The sequence below is a fragment of the Thamnophis sirtalis genome, unplaced genomic scaffold (genome assembly GCF_051295495.1).
Source record: "Thamnophis sirtalis isolate CommonGarterSnake01/CBP01778 unplaced genomic scaffold, rThaSir2_p1.2 scaffold_1, whole genome shotgun sequence".
NCBI lineage: Eukaryota > Metazoa > Chordata > Lepidosauria > Squamata > Natricidae > Thamnophis > Thamnophis sirtalis.
Genome location: NW_028261381.1, coordinates 165,956,612 through 165,974,069, shown reverse-complemented (window position 1 = coordinate 165,974,069; position 17,458 = coordinate 165,956,612). Strand labels below are relative to the sequence as shown.

General features: G+C 40.5%; 1 protein-coding gene across 1 annotated transcript in view; it reads right to left on the bottom strand.

Annotated features, from left to right (window-relative positions):
* LOC148049823 (nuclear receptor ROR-beta-like) overlaps nucleotides 1–17,458 on the bottom strand; it is a 63,548-nt gene that overhangs the window by 28,719 nt on the left and 17,371 nt on the right. The window contains exon 2 of the mRNA XM_087702846.1: nucleotides 323–408. Coding sequence (XP_087558972.1) covers nucleotides 323–408 — 86 coding nt within the window. The remainder of the gene's footprint in view (nucleotides 1–322; nucleotides 409–17,458) is intronic.

Below are 17,458 nucleotides of genomic sequence, written 5' to 3'. Positions count from 1 at the left end.
ACTATCTCTGAAAAGATGAACCAACAGGTCATTCATTGGTGGTCTAGCATTTTTTACATTTCTCTATCAATAACCCTGAGATTTTCTGCTGGTCTCCCTTTCAAATAGTAACCAGGTCCAAACGGTGTAACTTTCTGAGATCATTAAAGAGTGCTTAAGAACAGATGCTTAACTATAGGCTATATATATTGATATGGAAGTTTCACAAAAGTTAGTCTGTTTAATTTCTCAATGGTCAAGCACAGTACTGTTCTGAGCAGATTGACAAATTTATCAGCTGTTCGCTCCTTCACCCAAAGCGCTCCCCAGCCTTCCAACTTACTTTGCATCCTTCACAGGTGATGACTCCATAGTGAATCCCTGAAGATTTGTCCCCACATATCTTACAAGGGATAACTTCAATTTGTGCTGTGGGAGGAAGAGAAGAATGGAAAGCTGAATTTCGTTGGCAGTATGTTTAACATTTAAAACACACTCAAAGAAATGAAAAAGAAAACCTTCTGCACCTGCCTTGAACATACAGAACAATTTACAACTATTTGTTTAGCAAGTGATTGCTTGAAGTTGCAACAGCACTGGACTTACTCACTTCACAACTATGTTTTTTTTTAAAGGTTATAAAAATCAGGCATGACTTATTTAACAACTGCCTTGTTTAGCAATAAAAAAAATTCTGGTTCCAACTTATGATCATAAGTGCAAGGACTATATGGATATTTGGGTATCGCACATTGTGTGAATGGTTTCAGACGAAAAAATAATGGGGTTGCCAATATATACCACAGTTGAGAAGGCTATTCCCCAAATATACACATTTTAAGAAAAGGATTTGGGGGACAACTTATCACTGGGTATGATTTCGTACTGTACATGTGTACAGGAAGAAAGAGGGAAGAAAGCAGTTTCCAGTTTCCAGTTTATTGGTATTTGTATGCTGCCCACTCCCAGGGGACTCTGGGTGGCTTACAGACAAACAAGGGAATTAAAAATTAAAAATAGAAATATAATAATTTTAAAAATACACAACATATAAACACTTAAAATGGGGCTGGATGCTGATCAACAGCCCCAGGCCTGCCGGAACAGCCAGGTCTTAGTGGCTTTATGGAAGGCCGGAAGAGTAGTGAGGGTCCGGACCTCTACGGGGAGATCATTCCATAGGGCCGGGGCAGCAATAGAGAAGCCCCCCCCCCCCCCCCCGAGCAGAGGAAAAAAAGAGAAATAACAAGAGACTCTCAAAGGAAATAACTGCAGGAGGTTGCTGGTTGACCATTTTGGCTTACTTTTACTTATTTAGCCTCTGCTGAATTTGTAGAAATTATAGTATTATTATTTTTTTGAAGGAGGTGTATTTAGTTATACCGCACAAGACATGGTCTTGTAAGGTATCATGGTCTAGCTCACAGTAAGCTCAAAAATGTGCAAACTATTCTTATTTACATTGTATCTTAATTAGTATTTTTACACTAAATAAATATACATCTTTCAATAAATAAATAATAACTAATTTACACTAATACTATTTAGTAATTAGTATTAATTGGAATCCACTTCCAATTAAAGGGGATGCAATTCCATCCAAGGCCAGGAGGGGGCAATCAGGTACTTTGAACGAAGTATGTTAGGGTGGCCTATAAGGAAACAATCTTGGCCACTGAGATCCCCCTCCTTGCCCTAATCTCTGTCTCTGAGTCTGTGCCTACCAAAATAGAAGAATAAAACAGCCACAATGGGAGATAAACAGCAGATCCCTCCCCAAACCCTCAAGAGCACAAGTTTCCACCTGAGTTCCCTGTGGAGGGGGCTTGTGCCTGAAGTGCCTTTTTTTTCTGGCCAAAGAAGAGTACAATATGGACAGCATAAAAGTAGGACTTTTGTACCAATTTCCAAAATGGTGCCTAGGCCCTAGAAGTTCTCGTGATGGTCCAAATGATGAGATATTTTAAAAAGACAAGGTTAAGCCCTCATGATTTCAATCTGGTTCGAACACGTTGCAAACAACTTTCATAGCATTGGCTTTTTAATCTCCCTGATCATTTTTGGGGGAGTTAAGAATTTATTTATTTATGATAAATAAATAAATTATTTATTTATTTATTTACTATAAATTATTTATTTATTTATTTATGAAAACATTGGGCAGAGCAACAGCAATAGCTACATTAAAAAGGGGGGGGGAACCTTGGTGCCGGTTGCAGGCAGTTTGCAGTTATCCTAACATTTAAAATTCATTTTTTTAAAATGTGTTAATTAATTAAAGGTAAAGAACTACGTTTATTACGCCATCTTAAGAAATAATGGGAAATCTCTGAACTTGGAATTAATATTGATATCACCACTGCTTTTCATTTTTCAAGATTCTATTTCATTGTAATCATGTAAAAAGAAAAATAGAAAAAAAGGAAAAGGAAGGGAAGGAAAAAGAAAAAAAAAGGAACAAATAGCTTGTTTATTTTTCTCTTTTTAAAATCTTCCTGTAGTTACCTATTGCTTTTAAATTACCAATAACCGGAGAATAAATGTGTGCATGCACACCCACCTACACAGATATGTACTCACCCCCCACAGATGTATATAAACATATATATTCATATACATATACACATCTGAATATAAATATATACTCATGCACACTTCATACACGCTTGTATTCATACACATAAACATATATGAAGCTAGCTAGCTGGCTGGGTGGGTGGATGGACGGATGGATAATCAGAATCATATAATCAGTATAAGCCCCACTGAATTTGGTGAGGGATGAGAGTTTCCACATCAATCTGTGGAACTCATTGCCACAGGATTCAATGATGCATAGTGACTTAGATGGCTTTCCAAACTAGAAGAGATCACGATTCCACTTTATTGGTTAGTATTAGCGGAATAATGAGAGATTTATTCTGGTGTCAGAAGCAGCCTCATGCTGCAATGAAATGTTTCCTGCACACACAACTGCTCCTTCACAACCTGGGCAATATTGGCCGAATACAAGGCCCATGTGAGTCACAGCACTGTGGGAAAATAGCAATAGCAATAGCAGTTAGACTTATATACCGCTTCATAGGGCTTTCAGCCCTCTCTAAGCGGTTTACAGAGTCAGCATATTGCCCCCAACAACAATCCGGGTCCTCATTTTACCCACCTCGGAAGGATGGAAGGCTGAGTCAACCCTGAGCCGGTGAGATTTGAACAGCCGAACTGCAGAACTAGCAGTCAGCTGAAGTAGCCTGCAGTGCTGCATTTAACCACTGTGCCACCACGGAAAACCGTGAGCTTTTAAAAGTTTGCAGGAGAATATTTTGTCAGTCTTTGGTAGCCAAAAACCACAAATCTGGCAGTCCTTTTTCCAACAAACAAATTATTAAACGATGTAATTAGAAATTATTAAAACAAATTTTATTCAAGGTCCTACCAGACTTTTTCTGATGAGAAAGTTGGTTCATTTAGTTTTTACACCTCACAGAACTGCAGCTGAGAATTTAAAATTCTTGCCCTGTTTTTAAAGTCCATTTAATTTCTAGGGACACCTGAGTCTATGAAGAAATATTTACAAATTAAGTTTTGGGCCTGTTTGTAGGAGGCCCAGCCCATCATCAATGTTAGAGCCAGATCTTATCTGACAACTCGGTGTTATTATCAATTTCATAATCCCTTTCGCTACGAAGGAAAACTCTGGGTTATTTTTCCCCCTGCTTGTACTACGCAGCGTGCAGCTTCCTCCTACTAAATTTATTTGGTTTATTTATTTATTTTGTTAAGTAGATTAGTAATCCAATCTGATTTCATTTAATCTGTTCTTGACTCAGATCCAGCTGATACTTTCTTTTATTTTTAGATGTAACCCAATGGAACTTCCATGGTTAGAGGCACTTTACCTCTGAATAATAGATTATATGCAACAGTGGAAGGTTATTTGTCAGCTGGAAACAGAACGCTAGACTAAAAGTTCTTTTTTTAAGCCTAGAAAAGCCCTTCTTATGTACTTAGTTATTTTTTCTAATAATTCATTCACGTGACCTGTCAAAACCACGGTCCACAAAAGCGCGATCGACAAAAGCGCGCATTTGACGTCATCACAGCGCGACGAAAAAAATTAAAAATTGAAATAACAATAAAATTAAAGCAAGCCGATTCACATAAAGGTAAGGGTTAGGTTTAGGGTTAGGGTTAGGGTTAGGTTAAGGGTTAGGGTTAGGTTTAGAGCGTTAGGGTTACGTTTAGCGTTACGTTAAAGGTTAGCGTTAGGTTTAGTGTTAGGTTAAGGGTTAGATTTAGGCTTAGGTTAAGGGTTAGGTTTAGGGTTAGGTTTAGGGTTAGGTTTGGGGGGGTTAGGGTAAGGTTTTCGCTTTATTTTTACATTTTTCGATCACAGCGCGATGTTTTCGTTGCGCTGTGATGACGTCAAATGCGCGCTTTCGTCGACGCGATTTTGTCATCTGCGGTTTCATGGTGGAACCATTCATTCATACATTTTTCAATCCATCCCTTTTTCTTGTTCAAACCCATTTCAAATTTTATTCTGCTGTCATTTCAATGTTCCTTTTTACTCGAGGTTAATATTTGGAGGGTTTTTCCCTCCCTGTAAATTCTCCTGTGATTTCAATTATTAGCATAGCAGAATCCAACTTGAATCAGGCAAAAATCCCTTGTTGAATCACTATTCCCAAAGTACTTGGATAACTTAACAAAACCCATAATCAGACTCCAGAAGGTATATCACCCTGCCAGGCAACAACATGTTCATCTTTTTAAACACATAGTGAAAAAGAGGGAAAGATGGAAACATCTTGAGTGTACAGAACTAACAGAATTATTACTACCTTTCAGGTGGACCTAGAACAAAGTTGCTCCTTTAAAAAGGTGAGGAAAAACACTCAGTAGTAGCTAATAGTTATATTCAGAGGAAGAATTGTGTGTGTGTGTGTGTGTTTGTGCAAGTCACTCCTAAAAATAAAAATAAAAAACAATGTTCATGGATGCGTGGAATCACAATTTCAAGTTGTTGTTTTTATATCTTTTTTTTTCCATTTTCTTTCTCTTGCTCAAAATGGAAAAAAGTGATGGACATTTTTTCCCCTCAAAAAAGATCAGGAAAGAAAGAGAGTTCACCCACCGAATGTAACATAAACCTGATCACAGAATAAAGATGATTTTAAAGCCCAATGAATGTGTGAATGTATAAGATAAAGTCTATTACAGAAGTGAGCACACACCCCCTCACATTTTGTAAATATTTAAGTATATATTTTCATGTGACAACACTGAAGAGATGACACTCGGCTACAATGTAAAGTAGTGAGTATACAGCCTGTATAACAATGTAAATGTCCCCTCAAAATAACGCAAGACACAGCCATTAATGTATAAACTGATGGCAATTACAGTATATCTGCGATATATTGTATATATAATGAGGACTAGCATCCTCACTACAAATCAGTCAAAATCAATTAGAACCCAAAACCAGATAGTGTGTATGGACACACACATTGATAACTTATCACTGATAACGGATAGAGCCTGTGGCCTAATGGCTAAGAAATCTGCCTAGTATGTAATATAGCCCAGGTTCAAATCCCAGTAAGGGTATGGCTAGCTGATGAGAGCTAAATAGCTTGAAATAGATCTATACTAGTCTCCCTTTATTTATTTATCAGCACAAATAAAAAAACACACTGACTTTGTTTACACATTTAATTTGGCCAACTGAATCCGTTCTTTGCATGCACTTGACACGGCATAAATTCATCAAACAGGATGCATTTTACCAAAACATCGACTTGCAAAATAATAATAATAATAATAATAATAATAATAATAATAATAATAATAATAATAATAATATTGAAGCTTAACACTAGCCAAGTTTTACACATTTGAGAAAAGCATCCCTGCTTATTTTCCTGAGCCTGTTTATGTGTAAACACAGTTTCTGGGGCAGGGCCAAATCATCCTTTAAACACCCACGAGGCCATCAGATGCCAACAAAGACTTGCCCAAGTGAGGGAAGGTCTTTAGAAATAGAAGCGGTGCTTTCTTTTTTTTCCTCAACGCATTGCAAAAGGCCACCCTTGCACAAGGGGCATCGTTCTGCTGGGCATGACTGTTTCACCGAGTGACTAAGTTCATTGCAAACAATTATACAGTGGCATGGATTTCTTGTAGTGTAATCCGTGGGCAAAGCTACCATTGCTATCTGGGGAGAAGGAGGGAATTTCAGCTGCTCACCCTGTGGGGGCTGATGTATGGCCCCCAGTGCCTTTCCTACCACAGGAGAATATTCAAATGCATCATCCCGGCCTTGTTGTCATGCTGCTCTATGAACCCTGAGGCTGCCTTCTATGCAGCGAACCTATAAAGGCAGTCCTCAACTTACAACGGTTCATCTAGTGACCATTCAAGGTTATAACGGCCCTGAAAAAGCTGACTTAATTACCGTTATCAGAATAGGTTGGTCTTGTGGGTGACCTACTTTATGGCCATCAGGACCATAATGAGTAGGCTCCGTTATGTTTGTAAATCAAATGCCTACAAGGTAGTCCTCGATTTACCACAATTTATTTAGTTCAAAGTTACAACGGTGCTGAAAAAAAGTGACCACCGTTTTTCACACTTGCGACCACTGCAGCATCCCCATGGTTACGCGATCAAAATTCAGACGCTTGGCAACTGACTCATATTTATGACGGTTACAGTGATCACCTTCTGCGGCTTTTTGACAAGCAACGTCAATGAGGGAACCAGCTTCCCTTAACAACCGTGCGACTAACCTTAACAACTGCGGCGATCCACTTAACAACGGTGGCAAGAAAGATTGTAAAAGAGGGCAAAACTTACTTAAACAAATTGTCTGGTGCAGTGTTTCTCAGTCTCGGCCACTTGAAGATGTCTGGACTTCAACTCCCAGAATTCCCCAGGCAGCCATGCTGGCTGGGGAATTCTGGGAGGTGAAGTCCGGACATCTTCAAGTGACCAAGGTTGAGAAACACTGGTCTGGTGTATCAATATAAATTCTGGGCTCAATTGCGGTCGTAAAGTCGAGGACTACCCATAATGGTATGTGGGAATGGTCTTGAGAGACAGGAGGAAGAGCTGCAGAACAGACAGCAGTCAGAGAAGAAACGCAAGTCGTAAAAGTCCACAAGTCTTAAAAGTTGCCAAGTTTGTTTTAGAATATCACCAGCTGGTGGCCATTGATATATTCTATTGTCTATTTTATGTAGGATGAATGAGCTGTTCCTTTTTTCAGTTCGGAATTATTCGCTAGGGAACTTCAAGGGGTGCCCCCATTATATTCCAGTTAACAATTCCAGAGAATCTTTTCCCCTTACTCTTTTCTTTTCATTCTGTCTTATTGACAAGTGAGAAGCCGACTAACCTCCAGGCCACAAATGCAATTATTTAATGGCAGTGTCACCCTGTGCATGTCTCCAGCATGAGTGCTGGAGTACTTCTAGACCAATATTTCTCAACCTTGGCAACTTAAGATGGGTGGACTTCAACTCCCAGAATATCCTAGCCAGCAATTTGGGCTGAGGGATTCTGGGAGTTGAAGTCCACCCATCTTAAGTTGCCATGGTTGAGAAACACTGGTTTAATAAAATAACAGGGTCTTTATGCTACCAACTAGAAATCATTCCTAACCCATTAATGGATTTTCTGTTGCAAGAAAGGGGAAGGAAGAAACAAGAGGTCAACACAGCAATTAATACCAGGAGGAGTTGGAGACACAGCTCAGGAATAATAACCGTCTTATGAATTATGTTCATGCAATTTGTAAGATGCAGGGAAAGATGAAAAAGGAGAAGAGGACAACCAGCAGGATGGTCTTCTAACAGGTGCCCCATTAGAAGACTTGAAGGATCAGGTTAAGGGACGGATCCTCCTGCAGAAAATTGATTTATGGGGACACTAAGCACTGACGCCAACTTGGTAGCACATCAGAGTTCAGAATTCAATCAGAAGTAACGCTAGTCCCGATGTTTAGAAGGTTGCATTTATAATGCTAGCAATTCTTGGATAAGTACCCTTATCTTCCCAGAGGTCTCTCCTTGTTGAGCTCCAAGGGATATATTCTCTAGCAAAAATTGCATAAGGCTGCCTCCGTTTCAACGCTATTCAACATGCAATTTCCTACCAATTTGTTTTTGCCAATGCCAACATGGAATATCCTGGTGTAGAATAGAATAGAATAGAATAGAATAGAATTATTTCTTGGCTGAGTGCGATTGGCCACACAAGGAATTTGGCTTTGGTGCATATGCTCTCAGTATATATAAAAGGAAAGATACATTTGTCATGAATCATAAGGTACAACACTTAATGGCAGTCATAGGGTACAAGTAAGCTGTACAATAAGTATTAGGTACAAATAATAAGGTACAAATAAGTGTAATTCAGGGGAAGAGGTTTAAAGAAAAAAGATCATAGCATCTCCTGCTTACTCATACAGCAGATATTCACAGTGAACCTTTGGAACTCTCTGCCACAGGAGGCAGCAAGGCCCGCTATGAATTGTAACCCTCCAATCCAGATCTTCTGGATTTACTTAAAACATTTTCAATCAGTGAAATCAATAATAATAACTACAGGTAATCCGTCACTTATGACCATTAGAAGTTACAATGGTGCTGAAAAGGTGACTTATAACCAATCCTCACACTTACAACCATCACAGCAACTCTGAAATCACATGATAAGAATGTGGGTCCTTGGCAATGGGCATGGATGTATGATTTATTTACAGTGTCCTGGGGTTATTTGATCACTATCTGTCACCTTCCCAGCTGGCTTCTGACAAGGTCAAGCCAGATTTGCTTAATGACCATGCAAATGGTGGTGATTCACTTAATGACCCTGGCAAAAAAAAGGTTGTAAAATTGGGCACGACTCATTTAACAACTATCTCACTTAGCAATGGACGTTCCAGTCCCAATTGTGCTCATGCGTTGAGAACTGATTGTATTAGATTTCTTGAAAACAGGAATCTGCTTTATCCAGACAAATCAACCCTCTGTACTTTGAGATCCCGGGACAAAGAAGAGGAAGGCACTGTGGCCTTCAAGCACATCTCTGTAGATCTTGAAAATACACCTTTCCTTTGATTCTTACAAGCTGCTTGTTTAGAAAGATTCTCAGTCATCCAGGTCATGATTGCCCCAAAAGTGCATTTTTTTTAAAAAAAAGGCAACAGGGCTTTGTTTCTTCCTTGAAGATGCTTCCCTTCTCATCCAAGAAGCTTCTTCAGTTCTAACTGAAGACCTTTCTCCACCATTCGAGAAGCGAAACATCTTCCAAGGGGAAAAAAAAACAAGAAAGTCCAGCTGCCTTTTGAAAAAGCACCTTTCGGCTAATCCTTTTACATTTTGTGAAGAGGTCCATGGATAATAATGGGTGTGGTGGCATGGTACCAAAGGCGTACTGATGATTTCATGGCAAGGTTGGAACTGGATTTGGAGCCATATCTTGGAGGGTTGGAAATTATGGTGTGGCAGGGTGTGTGTGTGTGGAAAAGAGGTTATGTAACATTCTGTTTCTGGGTGATTCTGCTTCTGAGACACCATCTTATTCCTATTTCCATGAACACGTTCAGAGTCCTTCCTGTTTCCCATTCAGCATGCCACACATTGTGTCTCAACCATGCCTCAGTAGTACTGTACCTTCAAGATGAAAGGACTTCAACTCCCAGAATTCTCCCTAGCCAGCCATGTTGGCTGGGGGTTTCTGGGAGCTGAGGTCCATACATCTTAAAGCTGCCGAGGTTGAAAAACACCAGCATATTATATTGGCTGAACAAGATTCTAATCCAACCACTGATATCACTTGCAAAACCCAAATAAAAGAGTTTGCAACCTCTTGCTTTGAACACAGTACTTTCTACTCAGGCGTGCCTTGTTGTTGAGTAGGGTTGATTCATTCCAAGAAGGAAGTGGAAAGATTTTTTTCTTTTTAATTGCCTCCTTTTCCTCCCACACCCCCATAAAAAAAAGCTTCTCCATTACAAAAACTTTTGGAGCCGGATTTTCCTGATGGCTTTCTTTGTTCCACTGCTGATCGGCTTTAGGTTTTGTGGAGCGGGGGGGGGGGGGGGCGCACACACATACTGTACCCATTTTACCGGCGGCACCATTAAGATAACAAACACAACTACCTTCAGCCCTTTAAATCTTCCTCGGGGTGTAAACAGGAACTTGTTGAAGTCTCCTGTCTGTGATTTAAGCTGGAGGGAGAATTGGGAAATACAACAGGGACTATAAGAAATGAGGCAACCAATGTTCCCCATAAGCACCTCATAGTTCTCCACATCTGACGAGAAAATTTCTGCCAGTTCTGGCACACTCATTCCCCCTACCCCCATAAGACAACTTCAGACCATTCCGAAAAACACCATCCTTTTATATTTGTACCACCCTTGCCTCTCTATTGATGATACACTCAACCTTGGCATAGTGATGCTGATGCTCCATTATTCTCTCCTTTATGTTTACTTGTTAATTTTACTTAAATATTTGAATGAACCCAAATGAGTAGCCAGGAAAAAAAAAAGCCTTGCCCCATTCTCAGGGGCTCTTTCTGAAAAGTTCCTTTCGCACTTGGTATCTCAACGCTCTTGTGAAATTGTTTCACAACCATCGCGGAACCACAGTTATTCCCCATAGAATAATATGTAATTATTCTATACAGGAATAGCATACAGCATTGCATGCATAGAAAAAAAAAATATTTGGCCGCTTTAGATGATGTTAGAAAAGCCCATAGCCTGAAGATGCTTTGCGATAGTACAGATAAGACAGGCCAAGTTAGGGCAAGGATCTGACTCAGTTTCAACAGCAGCTTCTTCTGTTGCTACTTAAATCTACTCTCTATTGAAAACCATGAGGATCAGAATGCTACTTTACTTTGAGGGGGGAAAGACCACAACTCAGCAAAAATACTCTGAATGCAGAAAAATCATCATCTTCTTTTAATGACCCCATAATCCCTTGCCAGGTGGAGCCTGGGCAACTGAATGGAGCTCAGTGTTTACTGGCCAGATGCCCTTCCTGTCTCCAATGCGGAGTTTCGTTCAGCAGATATATTCTCATTGTGCCCAAAGAGAAGAATATCTAGCTCTACCTAGGATCCAACTCAGACTCCTGATTGTGAGGTGACAGCTCGTTCTCTAGGCCACTGCACCATTCCACTCTGAATGCAGAATATCCCAGAAGCAAATTCCATCACCTCCAAATTGCATTAGCATTGAGTACCCACTCCTGATTCTGCAAGTCTTTAGCCTGTCAGTGGGATTGTGCCATGGGCCCTTCTAAATAACCTGCCTTCTCATCATTCTAACTTCTAATTTCATAAAGGAGGTGCAAGGCTTGAGTGGGTTCTTATTAGTTATTTATAATTACTGAGACTTTCACATGAAGTAAAAGACAATTGTAAAAAAGAAAGAAAGGAAAGAAAGGCAAGAAGAGGAAAAAATAAAGAAACTAAAGTTATAAAGTATGACTTCTGACCGTCTCTTCGGTAGAAAATTACAACCTTGTAAGCTACTAAATCTCCTATTATGCCAGTTTCCCAGTTTTTATTTCCTAGGATTGATGGAAACGGGAAGATTCTCCAATATGGAATGTTCTCATTTTACTTTCTGCAAGATGACTACACTTAGCACTATGCTAACCTCCCAGCAATAATTGGGTATGGAGCAAACCATCACTAGAAGAGGGGAAATGGAGAAAAAATTATTTACTTTAGTATGGCAAGTACACCTCTGCATATAATACCTCTTGGTACAGGATGGCCAAGAACAGATAGTTCTCATCTTACAGCCATTTCTTTACTGACCATTCAAAGTTACGATGAAACTAAAAAAAAGTGACTTATAACTTGATCTTTGCACATTTATGATGGTTGCAGCATTCTTGCATTTGTGACTACTATTTATGACTTTTTCAGCCAATCTCTGACCAGAAAAATCAATGGGGAAAACTGAATTCACTTAAAAACTGTCATTTCCTTAATGCCCGTAGCAAAAAAAAGCTTGTAAAATCAGGCACGATAACACGACTCACTTAACAACCTCACTGTTTAGCAATGGAAGTTCCGGTCCCAACTGTGATTGCAAATCGAGGATACCTGTATGTCTTTATCAATTTAACTTTCCTTCCAAATAATCCTGAACTCTAAGACTTTAGGTATTTATCTCTAGGTGATCTCTATCTTTCTTTAGAGATCAGAGGCATCAGAGTGTGTTCACAGCACGTTGGCGTGATAAGTCTGCATGAAGAACAGCAATGTGCCTACAGCTATGATACCACACCAGCTGTTACATGATGTTTCTGGGAAAATGGCAATCTCTGCTGTCAAAAATGAAAAGGATCTGCAAGTATCCTTTCTGGCAATATAAGTAAAGGAGCAGAGTGAGGAAAAAAAGCGACAAAAATTAAATAGGAGGAAGAACCAGCTAATGACAATAGGTAGAACCACAAGTCCTACAACTGGCAGTGGTAGGTAGTTTCCGCCTTTTAGGATCAAATAAAGGCAGTAAAGGAACAAGCAGTCAAAAATACACCTCAGATAAGCACTTGGTAGAGCCCTGGAAAAGATATTTAGATGCTGGGAGTCTCTTTTCCTACCAAGATCATAACTGTGTGAGCTAGTGCCACATGCTATGGAAGCAAAAGTTGGACGTTAAAGAAGCAGGATAAGAACAAGGTTGATGTTTCTCAACTTTGGCGTTAGAGAAGACTTTTGAAAATGTTAGTCCTCTTTCAGCTTGGTTGTTTTCTTGCAGACATTTCATTACCAAACTAGGTAACAGTATCAATCAGTACAACCAATCATGTTACCTAGTATAATTGGAACTAAACTTTTTGTTGCTAAGCAAGACAGTGGTTAAATGAGTTCTGCTGGGTTTTATTACTTTTGCTGCAATTAAGCAAATCACCTTAGTCATTAAATGAATCACAGTTGTTAAGCAAATGCAGCTTCCCCCCCCCCCCCTTGCTTGCCAGAAGCTAGTTGGGAAGGCCACCAATGACAATGATACGACCCTGGGATGCTACAACTCTTGTAAATACAATGGGCAGGCATCCAAATTTTGATCATCTGATTATGGGGGTGTTGTGATGGTGATAAGTGTGAGGACCGATAATAGGTCACTTTTTTTCCACACTATTTGTAATTTCAAATAGTTGTTAAAAACAAGTGGTCATTCAATTGAGAATTACCTGCAGTCAGTTGGGGGAAACCAACCAGTTTTCTCAGGGATGATTTGCAAAAAGAGTTTTCCTTTTAAAAAAATGTGATTGTGTGAGAGACCTGCAAATATCATGTCTTTCTGGGTCACTTTGCAATTTTTCTTTAACCAACTTTCCTTCCTTCTTTCTCTCCCTCTCCTCCCATCAGGAGAAGGAAGAGGAAGAGAGCGCTGAAGAAACAAAAGAAACAGGGCAATTAAATATAAAGGCATTTGCTGCTTCTCCCACTTTGAAATGCCTGTTGCCCAACTTCCCGGGAAAGCTCCTCATGGTTATCGTTGTCGTTGTTGTTGTTGTTGTTATTGGCACAGCTGGCTGGCTGAAACCACATGGGGTTATATAACCACCATCTGCTAAACATTGGTGACGTACAAAGCTGGCTCTGGAGGAAGAGAGCCTGGCTGGGTTGCGCTTGCTTATTGGACTGCCGAGTCTGTTGATTGATTCGGAGGCGGGTGCCATTGGCTGTCGAGCCTGTCTGTCAAGCTTGTGCTTGAGCGCTGAAGTCATTGCGTCCTACTGACATACTTTCTGCTTCTAATAGAATTTAACAAGGTGCTTGTGTAACGAAAGCATTCGCTGAATTTAACCCTTGCGACGCCCAAGTCCTCAGAGAGCACTTCTGTTTTATTGTTGGAGAAGGCTCAAAAAATGCTTTGGCTCAGAGAAACGGAATCAAATAAAGCCGAATAAAATAATAAAGTACATAAAAAACACTGAAACCAAGCAGACAGATGGGAAGAAAGGGAAATAGATGCCAATTAACAATTCTGGCTAAATGAAATTTTTCTGGACCAAATGTATGTCCAACAGAGGTCAGCGATCCAGAAAAAAAAATACTTTCAAATACGGAGTTTATGAGCCCCTCTTGGGAAATCAAATGACCCCCTTGCTAAGTAAACATGCTTAATCCATATGAAATGCTAAGTCCCCCACAGCTAACCAAGATTTACATCCATGTTTCCAAACTTGGCAATTTTAAGATGTATGGACTTCAACTCCCAGAACTGCCCAGCCAGCATAGGTGGCTGGGGAATTCTAGGACTTGAAGTCCATGCATTTTAAGATTGTCAAGTCTAAAAAATGTGGTTTACACCAACCAAGTTTATCCTGTCCAAATGCCCATTTTATTACCCTGTGTGAATACAGTCAGGAGACAGCAGGCTACTCCCTTCACTTCCCTTCATGTTATAATTATGTAGCTTCACACTGAATGAAGCAGGCTTCAAATGTTTTTATGTGTTTTTAAAGGAAGCTAAACTATGAATCCTCCATATTCATGGGATAAAGGCAAATAATAGGGGAGGGTTGTCATCCTTGCAAGTTCGTTAAGCTTTCTTGGAAACATAATCATAAGCAAGGATGATGCTCAATTTAACTGAGCAGATTCTTCTCATGCTAATAAAGGATTGTCCCTGAAAGGCATTAGATGCATCTTACTGCCAAAAACCAAAGATGTATTCCCACTGCCCACTTGAAGATACATCTTCCCACAATAAGAAACAGGCCGCCAACTTCAGCAGCTCATATCTGAAATATCTCACACCTACAACGGGACACTTCTAACCCCTATTCGTTTGAGGGGTTTTGAAAATGATGTCTCTAATTTTACTGAAAGGTGCCATTTTGGAGAAATGTCATTCAAACCATCCCCTGCTATATGATCCTCCTAATGGAAGATACTGCAGAAGATGCCATGGATGGAAATATCATGAATTTATAAACTGTTCTCAGAATGGGAGGGGGGTTGCCAAAAGGAATAGAATACACGATCTCTCCAAAATGCAGAGGATAGGAATGAGTCACCTATAAGCCTTGAGTCTAATTATATTAGCCTCCTACAAAGGAAGTTGGGGGTCGAACAAGAGTGACCCACTCTTTCTTAACAGACAGCAGGAGACGGAGAAGGAGATAAAGCTGAAGAAGAGAGAAAAAGAAGAGAGTCTTTTTCTGACTCCAAGCATAGCAATTTCCTCAATGTGACTTCCATCATTGTTTGGGTAATAAAAAATCTATATTCACTATTGTTCTTATCATCACAGTGTTGATAGTAAGATGCTAGATAGAAGAAGCTGGCTGTGGAATTCTGCGAGTTGAAGTCACCATCCTGAAGTCACCTAACTATAGCATTAGCAGTTAGACTTATATACCGCTTCATAGGGCTTTCAGCCCTCTCTAAGCGGTTTACAGAGTCAGCATATCGCCCCCACAGTCTGGGTCCTCATTTTTACCCACCTCGGAAGGATGGAAGTCTGAGTCAACCTTGAGCCGGTGAGATTAGAACCACTGAACTACAGATAAGTCAGCTGAAGTGGCCTGCAGTACTGCACTCTAACCACTGCACCACCTCGGCTCTATCATTGGGCCAAACTAGCAGCAATGAGAACAGGTTCTGCATTAACATATATGGCTAACTCTGAAGACACCCGTGTGAAAATGGCCAAAGTTATCAAAGAGGATCCTGCTGCAGATTAAGAATGGGATCTTGGCAAGAAAAGGGACTATTAGCCCTGGCATTGCGGGATGCCCTTCTAGGCCTAAACAGAAAGATATTTGCCTCATCTGCTATTCTGCAGTAAAGTATGAGGGTATCTTCAAGATGGGAGATCAAAAAAAGTTAAGATGGTGGTTACAGCTTGCAATTAAAGTCCTGCCATATGCATGAAAAAGTGAAGCTGATTTTACAGTTTCAATCAGCATCTTGATTTCTCCCCATGGATGTCCTTGCAACTATCGAGATAGGAGGACTGACCCACACCTTCCAAGTCCAACACATAGGGTGTATTCATACAGTACACTAAACCCAAATCCAGATTCACAAACTAGAGTGATTGATCCCGCATCATGCTAGCCCCAAAGAAATAAACCACAAGACATCTTAATGTAACGTCTGGATTCCCGCAGCATGTTGAAATACTAAGTACTCAATCCCATTTTTAGCTTAGTGTAGCCTGTAGGGCAAATCCATCCAGAAGATTTCATGTAGTCAACACAGAGATGTGTTCTCCACCTCAGCATCACTCTCTAATCCCTTCCTTAAACAAATAATCAAAGCTAACCATCTCTCTATACATCATGGTGGCTTCTATAAGTGAATGGATCTGTGATTCATATTGGTTGACTTGCACCGGATGCTAGACCTCAAATGAGGCAACTGGAATTAAATCTAGCCTATTATGCTGGATGAACTCAGAATGGGAAGACCCCGATGTTACCCCTTTTGCTAAGCAACAAAGGCCAAGGCTGGAAAGTTTTAGTTTCCCAAAGGCCAAGAGATGAGCTGAAGCTCCTGGGTGTCAACACCCAAAAGTTTAGAGGGAGTAGGCAACGCCCTCACCCAGGTAAGTCTTGGCACTAGCTGTAGCAGCCGATCCACATTCCTACAAAGCTAGGCGAAGCAGCCAAGGGCGTGCCTGCCAACTCACCCTCACAAGCTTTCTTCGCCTCCTCCCCGCCATCCCCCTGTGCCAACCCAATGGTATTCCTATAAACAAACAGGGTGGGGGGGCCCATGACAAACTAACCCTTCAGCCCCGCCTGGGGAAGTGTCATCTGGACACACCCTGGCGTTTTGCTAATGTGAGGAGAACAACTCCCCTCCACAGTGGAAGAGGGGACTTGTTGTGTGGCTTATTTTCTCTCATGACCAAGATGGAAAGGCAACGTGTGCTGGATCACAGAAGGTCCAACATGGCAATTGTCTGCTTAGATCATGGGGTGGGGAACAATGGCCCCTTTATAACTTGGGGACTTCAACTCCCAGAATTCCTGAACCAGGCTGGCTCAGGAATACTGGGAGTTGAAGTCCCCAAGTCATAAATGAATCATAGTTCCCCACCCCTGGCTTAGACCGAGGACAGATTAAAAACAATGGACGGAGTTAGAAGTCAAAATGAAATTGGTAGTTTTCCTCCATTTTTAGTCCTGACAGCTATTTATTTTGGGAACAGCTTCAGAATGAAAATAGACATTTGTATCTTTAGTATAAAAAGGAATGAAAGGTGAACTTCAACATCCAGAAGACAAGTAACTGAAAGCTTCTCCCGTGGGAAGCAGATAGCTGGGCCAGAAGACTGTGCAAATCCCAAGGTTTCAATGGAAAGAAAAATATGTGCAAGATAGTGGTAGAAGTAGATTATGCCTCTATGAGTGCAGTCGAGCTTAATATCTCTGCCCTGGAGCCCCTGAATCATGGATTGTGTCCAAAACCAGCA